At 35.5% G+C, this 11,385-nt stretch overlaps 1 protein-coding gene across 1 annotated transcript in view; it reads left to right on the forward strand.

Moving 5' to 3' along the window:
* c1qtnf12 (C1q and TNF related 12) overlaps positions 1-11,142 on the forward strand; it is a 75,008-nt gene extending 63,866 nt beyond the window's left edge. Inside the window, exons 5-8 of the mRNA XM_061972392.2 lie at positions 1,025-1,133; positions 6,225-6,318; positions 10,518-10,596; positions 10,676-11,142. Of these exons, the coding sequence (XP_061828376.1) occupies positions 1,025-1,133; positions 6,225-6,318; positions 10,518-10,596; positions 10,676-10,774 (381 nt within the window). The 3' untranslated portion in view covers positions 10,775-11,142. The remainder of the gene's footprint in view (positions 1-1,024; positions 1,134-6,224; positions 6,319-10,517; positions 10,597-10,675) is intronic.
* The last annotated feature ends 243 nt before the right edge of the window (positions 11,143-11,385 follow it).

Genomic DNA, 11,385 nt, shown 5'->3' on the forward strand with positions numbered 1-11,385 from the left:
GTTTTTATTGCATTTTCTTATATATTGTTTTCCCGATTATTGTTGTTGTCGTCGTTTGATATTTTGTTCCTGAGGGAACTCTCCTGAAGGAATCAATATCTATCTATCCATCTATCTTTATACTCGTTGTCTGTCTGTCCCCTCTTAAATGAAACTAAACCACACATTAGCTGGCAATGTTTGTTTTTATTGCTTTTTTTATAAATTGGTTTTCAAGATTGTTTTTGTTGTCGTCGTCCTTTAATATTTTGTTATTTATACTCATTGTCTTTATGTCCCCTCTTAAATGAAACTAAACCACACATTAGCTGGCGATGTCTGTTTTTATTGCTTTTTTTATAAATTGTTTTTCCCGATTGTTGTTGTTGTCGTGGTCCTTTAATATTTTGTTGTTTATACTCTTTGTCTGTCTGTCCCCTCTTAAATGAAACTAAACCACACATTAGCTGACAATGTCTACTTTTATTGTCGTTTTTATATGTATTATTTTTCCCGATTGTTGTTGTTGTCGTCTATGACAATGTGTTCTTTATACTCTTTGTCTGTCTGTCCCCTCTTAAATGAAACTAAACAACACATTAGCTGGCTATGTCTGTTTTTATTGTCATATTTATATGTATTGTTTTTCCCAATTGTTGTTGTTGTCGTCCTTTGACATTTTGTTCTTTATACGTTTTGTCTGTCTGTCCCCTCTTAAATGAAACTAAACCACACATTAGCTGGCGATGTCTGTTTTTATTGTCGTTTTTATATGTATTGTTTTTCCCGATTGTTGTTGTCGTCCTTTGACATTTTGTTCTTTATATGCTTTGTCTGTCTGTCCCCTCTTAAATGAAACTAAACCACACATTAGCTGGCGATGTCTGTGTTTTTTGCATTTTCTTATATATTGTTTTTCCCAATTGTTGTCGTCCCTTGACATTTTGTTCCTCATACTCTTTGTCCGTCTGTCCCCTCTAAAACCGTTTTCCTGTTCCCTCTGTGTCACACAGTTTTTGTTGACGAGCTCTGGTTGTGTTTTCAGCCGCTGGCGAAGGGAGCCTTCCTCAGAGGGTCCGGCATGGACCAGTCCACCGGGAGATTCACGGCCCCCGTCACAGGGATCTACCAGTTCTCTGCTAACCTCCACGTTGGTAAATCAAGATTCAGCCAATCACGGCAATAAATGGCAGTGCGTCAAAGAAAAGGAAAGTGAAATTAGTTATGGTGAAATGTGGGGGCAGTGTAGAAATCAACACTGGTTGCAAGCTCAAATGAATCATGAAGGATATAGTAAGGTTGGGCGATATGGCTGAAAACTGTATCACGATATATGTTTTTTATATCGATCCATATCGATAATTATTGATATTTTGATGGCCTATTCAAGCCTGCCAATAAATACAGAAATGCAATTTCCAACTTACCAAGGATGCTATTTATCAGTGGAAAAGGAGTCTGGTCGCCAGGTGGTAAAATAATTGCAGTAGATTTAAAGGTAGTTGCAGATTTCAGACACTAGATGGCAGTAGTGTATAAACTATAGAACACTACTCAGTAGTTTGGGAAGCAACTCTATAAAGCGACACATTAGAAGTGCCAGGATGTTGCTGCACCGTCTGCATTCAAGCCAACAAAACTAAGTTTCTGTTATTGAGTTGATACATCCAGATATCCCAGTTTGTCTTTTCACTCCATGCAGAGAATCCACAGCGAGACGGCGCCAAACTTGGTAGATACTGTTACGTGATTGGCTGTGGCGTGTCCCTCCCTTTGCTCAGTGTTTAGCTGTGGTCCCATCATTTCTGGTTTCTTCCGACCGAAAAAAAAAAAATATATATATATATATATCGAATTGATATTGATTACGTTTCCATCGGGATATATGTTGATATCATTTGATCGACAAAGCCCAAGTATAAAGACGGTATTTTCGAAAATGTGTGAACTTGGCCCTCCTTGCAAATATTTAAATAACACAGCCGCTCGTTTGTGCTATGTTTGTGCCGTTTTTGTTTGTGCATTTATTAGTTGTGCTATTTTTAAGTAACTCTAGCATACATTTTCTGACACCACCTCCTCACCGTATACAAAATCTCTCCAAACGGATCCCAAACAAATGTGCTACATTTGTGCTGTCAAAAAAACATTAGTGCTATTAGGATTTTAATGCTATTATCATTTTAATATCCACACGCAGCCACCCATTTTGTCCAAATATCAACAAACTTGTCCCAAAAATTGTGCTACGTTTGTGCTATAAAAAAAAAACATTAATATTCTTCAGGTTGTAATGTTACTAACATTTTACCATTAGCATCTCCACATCGTCCAAATCTCTCAAAAGTTGTCGTAAACGTTTGTGCTACATTTGTGCTGTCAATAATCAATTGATAGTTATTATAATTAATATGATATATAATAACTATCAACTCAGCCACCCACCCTACCCCATCTTGTCCAAATCTCACTAAACGTGTCCCAAACATTTGTGCAACATTTGTGCTGTCAAAGAACATTAGTACTATTATGGTTTTAAGCTTATTCATATTTTAATATTCCCCCCATATTGTCCAAATCTCTCTAAATGTGTCACAAAAACGTTTGTGCTACATTTGTGCCGTCTAAAAAAATACTACTATTATGGTTGTAATGTTATTAATATTTCAGTTTTTACACACAGCCTCCTCACGTCATCCAAATCTCTCTAAACGTGTCACAAAAACGTTTGTGCTACATTTGTGCTGTCAAAAAATAATTTGTGCTAACATGATTTTAATCTCATTAATGTTTTTATTCACTCACAGCCCTCCAAACTTGTCCCAAACATTTGTGCTACATTTGTGCTGTCACGAAAAAACATTATGACTATTATAATTTTAGCACTATTAACATTTTGATATTCACATGCATCTTGTTCAAATCTCACCAAACTTGTCCTAAAATTTTGTGCTACATTTGTGCTCGGAAAAAAAAACATTCATGCTATTTTGGTTTTTGATGTTATTAACGTTATTCATACCCACCCCTTAATTGTCTAAATCTCGCCAAACTTTTCCCACAAGTTTGTGCTACATTTGTGTTAAATTTGTGCTGTCAAAAAAACCATTAGTACTACTATGATTTTATCGTTATAAACATTTTGATATTCACATGCAGCCTCCCCATCTTGTCCAAATCTCACCAAACTTGTCCCCAAAAGTTTGTGCTACATTTGTGCTCGTGTGTGCTGTCAAAAAAACATTTGTACTATTATGGTTTTAATTTTAGCAACGTTTAATTACTCATACCCACCCCCTAATTGTCCAAATCTCACCAAACTTGTCCCAAAAGTCTGTGCTAAATTTGTGCTAAATTTGTGCTGTCAAAAAACATTCGTACTATTATGATTTTATCGTTATTAACATTTTGATATTCACATGCAGCCCCCCTCCCCCATCTTGTCCAAATCTTGCCAAACTTGTCTCAAACATTTGTGCTACATTTGTGCTGTCAAAAACATTAGTACTATTATGGTTTTAAGGTTATTAATATTTTAATATTCACACACAGCCCCTCTTCTACATTCCCCCATCGTGTCCAAATATCACCAAACTTCTCAAAAACGTTTGTGCTACATGTGTGCTGGTTTGTGATGTCAAAAAAATTACCACTATTATGGTTGTAATGTTATTAATATTTAATTATTGACACGCAGCCTCCTCATGTCGTCCAAATCTTTATAAACTTGTCCCAAAAGTTTGTGCTACATTTGTGCTGATTTGTGCTGTCAAAAAAACATTAATACTATTATGGTTGTAATGTTATTCATATTTATTTATTTACACGCAGCCTCCTCATGTCGTCCAAATCTATCTAAACTTGTCACAAAAACGTTTGTGCTGCATTTGTGCTGTCAAAAAAAGAATTGCATTTTAATCCCATTAATGTTTTTTTTTAATTCACCCACAGCCCTCCAAACTTGTCCTAAACGTTTGTGCTTCATTTGTGCTGTCAAAAAAACATTAGTACTATTATGGTTTTATCGTTATTAACATTTTGATATTCACATGCAGCCCCCCGAATCCGAATCTCACCAAACTTGTCCTAAAATGTTGTGCTACATTTGTGCTTGTGTGTGCTGTCGGGGGAAAAAAACATTTGTACTGTTATGGTTTTAATGTTATTAACGTTATTCATACCCACCCCTTAATAGTCCAAATCTCACCAAACTTGTCCCAATAGTTTGTGCTACATTTGTGTTAAATTTGTGCTGTCAAAAAAATCATTTGTACTATTATGATTTTATTGTTATTATCATTTTGATATTCACATACAGCCTCCCCATCTTATCCAAATCTTACCAAACTTGTCCCCAAAAGTTTGTGCTACATTTGTGCTCGTGTGTGCTGTCAAAAAACATTCATACTACTATGGTTTTAATTTTAGCAACTTTTAATTACTCATACCCACCCCCTAATTGTCCAAATCTCACCAAACTTGTCCCAAAAGTTTGTGCTAAATTTGTGCTGTCAAAAAACATTCGTACTATTATAATTTTATCGTTAATAACATTTTGATATTTACATACAGCCCCCCCATCTTGTCCAAATCTCGCCAAACTTTTCTCAAACATTTGTGCTACATTTGTGCTGTCAAAAACATTAGTACTATTATGGTTTTAAAGTTATTAATATTTTAATATTCACACACAGCCCCTCTTCTACATTCCCCCCCATCGTGTCCAAATATCACCAAACTTGTCAAAAACGTTTGTGCTACATTTGTGTTGGTTTGTGATGTCAAAAAAATTACTACTATTATGGTTGTAATGTTATTAATATTTAATTATTGACACGCAGCCTCCTCATGTCGTCCAACTCTTTATAAACTTGTCCCAAAAGTTTGTGCTACATTTGTGCTGTCAAAAAAACATTAATACTATTATGGTTGTAATGTTATTAATATTTATTTATTTACACGCAGCCTCCTCATGTCGTCCAAATCTATCTAAACTTGTCAAAAAAACGTTTGTGCTGTCAAAAAAAAGAATTGCATTTTAATCCCGTTAATGTTTTTTTTATTCACCCACAGCCCTCCAAACTTGTCCTAAACATTTGTGCTTCATTTGTGCTGTCAAAAAAACATTAGTACTATTATGGTTTTATTGTTATTAACATTTTGATATTCACATGCAGCCCCCCCATCTCGTCCAAATCTCACCAAACTTAATTTGTGCTACATTTGTGCTGGTTTGTGCTGTCAAAAATAACCTACTATTATTGTTGCAATGTTATTAATATTTAATTATTTACACGCAGCCTCCTCATGTCGTCCAAATCTCTCTAAACTTGTCACAAAAACGTTTGTGCTACATTTGTGCTGGTTTGTGGTGTCAATAAAACTAATACTATTATGGTTGTAATCTTATTAATATTAATTTTCTTACACACAGCCTCCTTACGTCGTCAAAACGCTCTAAACATGTCACAAAAAGCGTTTGTGCTACATTTGTGCTGTCAAAAAATAATTTGTGCTAACATTATTTTAATCTCATCAATATTTTTTTTATTCACCCACAGCCCTCCAAACTTGTCCCAAACATTTGTGCTACATTTGTGCTGTCACGAAAAAACATTATGACTATTATAATTTTAGCGCTGTTAACATTTTGATATTCACATGCATCTTGTCCAAATCTCACCAAACTTGTCCTAAAATTTTGTGCTACATTTGTGCTTGTGTATGCTGTCGGAAAAGAAACATTCATATTGTTATGGTTTTAATGTTATTAACGTTAATTATACCCACCCCTAAATTGTCTAAATCTCACCAAACTTGTCCCACAAGTTTGTGCTACATTTGTGTAAAACTTGTGCTGTCAAAAAAAACATTAGTACTATTATGATTTTATCGTTATGAACATTTTGATATTCACACGCAGCCTCCCCATTTTGTCCAAATCTTACCAAACTTGTCCTCAAAAGTTTGTGCTACATTTGTGCTCGTGTGTGCTGTCAAAAAAACATTCGTACTATTATGGTTTTAATTTTAGCAACGTTTAATTATTCATACCCACCCCCTAATTGTACAAATCTCACCAAACTTGTCCCAAAAGTTTGTGCTAAATTTGTGCTGTCAAAAAACATTTGTACTATGATGATTTTATCGTTGTTAACATTTTGATATTCACATGCAATTCACATGATTTGCAAATCATTGTGTTCTGGTTTTATTTACCATTTACCATTGCACATTGTTTGCAGACCACAGCGAGGTGAAGAGAAGCAAGAGCCAACTGAAGGCCCGGGACAACATCCGTGTTCTCGTCTGCATCGAGTCGCAGTGCCACAGATACACGTAAGAACCGCAGTAATGTAAATAGTCTGTTCCGGGGTCAAGCTGTGGCCATCATGAATGCTTTATTATTAAGTGTGCAGGCATTTTGAGCCGTCAACATGATAGGAAAGGTCCTGGTTCACCTCGGACGTCTAATCAGTTGCTCCTTATCCCATTTCTGACATTTCCTCAAAAGTTGAATGAAAATGGGTCCATAACTGTTTCAGCTATGTTGCTAACTAACATGAGAAGTTACCAAGGTCAAGTGTGTCAATGTCACACACAAAGTTGAGTGTTTTCCTGAAGATCTTGATCAAATTCTTTCCCTATTTTTACAAACTGTGATGATAAATGAAACAAACTGGCAATGTCTGTTTTGTATACTGTTTTTTATACTGTGTTTTATACTGTTTTTTATACTGTTTTTTTATACTGTTTCTTTATACTGTTTTTATACTGTTTTTATACTGTTTTGTATACTGTTTTTTATACTTTTTTATACTGTTTTATACTGTTTTTATAGTGTTTTTTATACAATTTTTTAATACTGTTTTTTTAATACTGTTTTTTTATACTTTTTTATACTGTTTTTATACTGTTTTTATACTGTTTTTTAATACTGTTTTTCTATACTTTTTTAATACTGTTTTTATACTGTTTTTATGCAGTTTTTTATACTTTTTTAATACTGTTTTTTATACTGTTTTTTATACCATTTTTTATACTGTTTTTATACTGTTTTTTATACTGTTTTTATACTGTTTTTATACTGTTTTTTATACTTTTTATACTGTTTTTATACTGTTTTATACTGTTTTTTATGCTGTTTTTTTATACTGTTTTTTCCCAGTTGCTGTCGTCCTTTACCATTTTGTTCTTTATACTCTTTGTCTCTCTGTCCCCTCCTAAATGAAACTAAACCACACACTAGGTGGTGGTGTTGGCTTTTTATTGACTTTTTTTACTTAGTTATGGTTGTTGTTGTTGTTGTTGTTCTTTGTCATTTTGTTCTTTATACTCTTTGTCTCTCTGTCCCTTCCTAAATGAAACTGAACCACACACTAGGTTGTGGTGTTGTTTTTTTAAATAACTTTTTTTACTTTGTTATGGTTGTTGTTGTTGTTGTTCTTTGTCATTTTGTTCTCTGTATTTTCTGTCTCTCTGTCCCCTCTTAACTGAAGCTAAAGCACACACTAGCTGGTTGTGTTGGCTGTTTTATTGGCTTTGTTTTATCTTGTTATTCATGGTTGTTGTTGTTGTTGTTATTTGTCATTTTGTTATTTACATTCTCTGTCCCTCTGTCCCCTCTTAACTGAAACTCAATCACACAATAGCTGGAAATATCTGTTTTTATTGTCTTGTTTATATTGTTTTTTCGGTTGTTGTTGTTGTCGTCCTTTGTCATTTTGTTCTTTATATTCTCTGTCCCCTCTTAACTGAAGCTAAACCACAAACGAGCTGGTGGTGTTGGCTTTTTTATTTACTTTTTTTTATCTTGTTATTCATGGTTGTTGTTGTTGTCGTCCTTTGTCATTTTGTTCTTTTATATTCTCTGTCCCTTTGTCCCCTCTTAACTGAAGCTAAACCACATAATAGCTGAAAATATCTGTTTTTATTTTCTTGTTTATATTGTTTTTTCGGTTGTTGTTGTTGTCGTCCTTTGTCATTTTGTTCTTTATATTCTCTGTCCCTCTGTCCCCTCTTAACTGAAGCAAAACCACAAACTAGCTGGTGGTGTTGGCTTTTGTATTTACTTTTTTTTAAATCTTGTTATTCATGGTTGTGGTTGTTCTCGTCCTTTGGCATTTTGTTCTTTATATTCTCTGTCCCCTCTTAACTGAAGTTAAACCACACACTAGCCGGTGGTGTTGGCTTTTTTATTGATTTTTTTTAATCTTTTTATTCATGTTTGTTGTTGTCGTCCTTTGTCATTTTGTTCTTTTATATTCTCTGTCCCTCTGTCCCCTCTTAACTGAAGCTAAACCACATAATAGCTGAAAATATCTGTTTTTATTGTCTTGTTTGTATTGTTTTTTTCGGTTGTTGTTGTTGTCGCCCTTTGTCATTTTGTTCTTTATATTCTCTGTCCCTCTGTCCCCTCTTAACTGAAGCAAAACCACAAACTAGCTGGTGGTGTTGGCTTTTGTATTTCCTTTTTTTTTTAATCTTGTTATTCATGGTTGTTGTTGTTGTCGTCCTTTGGCATTTTGTTCTTTAAATTCTCTGTCCCCTCTTAACTGAAGTTAAACCGCACACTCACTGGTGGTGTTGGCTTTTTATTGACTTTCTTTTATTGCTTTTTCAGGTTGTTGTCGTCCTTTGTTATTTTGTTCTCTGTATTTTCTGTCTCTCTGTCCCCTCTTAACTGAAGCTAAACCACACACTAGCCGGTGGTGTTGGCTTTTTTATTGATTTTGTTTATCTTGTTATTCATGTTTGTTGTTGTTGTCCTTTGTCATTTTGTTCTTTATATTCTCTGTCCCTCTGTCCCCTCTTAACTGAAGCTAAACCACATAATAGCTGAAAATATCTGTTTTTATTGTCTTGTTTGTATTGTTTTTTCGGTTGTTGTTGTTGTTGTCGCCTTTTGTCATTTTGTTCTTTATATTCTCTGTCCCCTCTTAACTGAAGCAAAACCACAAACTAGCTGGTGGTGTTGGCTTTTGTATTTCCTTTTTTTTAAATCTTGTTATTCATGGTTGTTGTTGTTCTCGTCCTTTGGCATGTTGTTCTTTATATTCTCTGTCCCCTCTTAACTGAAGTTAAACCGCACACTCGCCGGTGGTGTTGGCTTTTTTATTGACTTTTTTATCTTGTTATTCATGTTTGTTGTTGTCGTCCTTTGTCATTTTGTTCTTTTATATTCTCTGTCCCTCTGTCCCCTCTTAACTGAAGCTAAACCACATAATAGCTGAAAATATCTGTTTTTAATGTCTTGTTTATATTGTTTTCTCGGTTCTTGTTGTTGTCGTCTTTTGTCATTTTGTTCTTTATATTCTCTGTCCCTCTGTCCCCTCTTAACTGAAGCTAAACCACAAACTAGCTGGTGGTGTTGACTTTTTATTGACTTTTTAAAAATCGTGTTATTCATGGTTGTTGTTGTTGTCGTCCTTTGTCATTTTGTTCTTTTATATTCTCTGTCCCCTCTTAACTGAAGCTAAAGCACACAATAGCTGGAAATATCTGATTTTATTTTCTTGTTTATAGTTTTTTCACGTTTGTTGATGTTGTCATTTTTTGTCATTTTGTTCTTTATATTCTCTGTCTCTCTGTCCCCTCTTAACTGAAGCTAAACCACACACTAGCTGGTGGTGTTGACTTGTTTATCAAATGTATTGATTTTGTTATTCATGGTTGTTGTTGTCGTCCTTTGTCATTTTGTTCTTTTATATTCTCTGTCCCTCTGTCCCCTCTTAAGTGAAGCTAAACCACATAATAGCTGAAAATATCTGTTTTTATTGTCTTGTTTATATTGTTTTCTCGGTTGTTGTTGGTTTTTTTTATTGTCTTTTCTATATTGTGTTCTCAGTCGTTGTTGTTGTCATCCTTTGTCATTTTGTCCTCTATATTCTGTCCGTCTGTCCCCTCTTAAATGAAGCAAAACCACACCCTAGCTTAGCCGGTGGTGTTGGCTTTTTTATTGACTTTTTTATCTTGTTATTCATGGTTGTTGTTGTCGTCCTTTGTCATTTTATTATTTTATATTCTCTGTCCCTCTGTCCCCTCTTAACTGAAGCTAAGCCACACACTAGCTGGTGGTGTTGGGTTTTTTTTATTGTCTTTTTTATATTGTGTTTTCGGTCGTTGTTGTTGTCATCCTTTGTCATGTTGTTCTCTATATTCTGTCCGTCAGTCCCCTCTTAAATGAAGCAAAACCACACACTAGCTTAGCTGATGGTGTTGGCTTTATTATTGTCTTTTTTGTATTGCTTTTTCAGGTTGTTGATGTCGTCATTTGCTATTTCGTTGTCTATATTCTCCGTCTGTCTGTCCCCTCTTAAACAAAGCTCAATAACAGGCGTATTCCTGACAATTAGCTCAGTCCTTAAGTGTTCTTGCCACGCTCTCTTGAGTTCACACTGCAGGTCTGCAAGTTCCCAAAATAGGAAGTTTGAGGATGACATTTTTTTTATACACACTCCAAATTATTGTTGAAGTTCAACAAATAACCTTGTTGTAAAAAATGTAAAAATAAATATGCCATTTGTGGTGTCTTGCAGCTCGTTGGAGACCATCGTGGGCTTGGAAAGTAACAGCAGGGTCTTCAGCGTGAGTGTTCACGGACTCCTGGAGCTCCAGGTGAGTCCAACACCGGCTTCAGACCACGCCCACTCAGAAGACACCTGGCCTCTGCTAATAACTGCGCTGCCCCCTGCAGGCCGGCCAGTACACCTCCATTTTCGTGGACAACGCCGCCGGCGCCGCCGTCACGGTCCAGAGCGGCTCCGACTTTACGGGCGTGCTCCTGGGCGTGTAGCGTCATCACGCGGCGGACGCTGTCGCCGCTACCCCATGAACTGCTCACCGGCGCCACCGCCAGGCGCCGGCGGCGAGCGAGGCCGAGTGAGTCCGAGCTGACGGCGTGGAGGGGGCGGAGCTTCCGGGAGTTATTGTGGACGAACTCTTGAGCAGCGGAATGAGACGTTCTGCTTGTACTACTCATAGAACATACAGTAGAAGCAAAGGACAGACGATTCATATTTGTGTCTTTTAGCTCATCTTTGACAACACTGCATCGCTTTATAGCCACCGGTTGTCATGGCAACATGCTCATACTGTACATAAATACTGTGCGCTGTCACTTCCTGAGAGTCAGCGTCCACTTCAGTGGATATTTGTGTTTTGAATGACATTTTGTCTTATATATATATATATATATATATATATATATATATATATATATATATATATATATATATATATATATATATATATAAATTAAAAAATTAAAATCTCCTGACGATTGAGGGTACCCCCCTCATGAAACAGGCCTGTAGAGATGAAATAGTCTTGTGATTTTTTCCCCCACACATACATATATATATATATATATATATATATATATATATATATATATATATATATATA

Source organism: Nerophis lumbriciformis, linkage group LG01, assembly GCF_033978685.3.
Source record: "Nerophis lumbriciformis linkage group LG01, RoL_Nlum_v2.1, whole genome shotgun sequence".
In the NCBI taxonomy this organism is placed as follows: Eukaryota; Metazoa; Chordata; class Actinopteri; order Syngnathiformes; family Syngnathidae; genus Nerophis; species Nerophis lumbriciformis.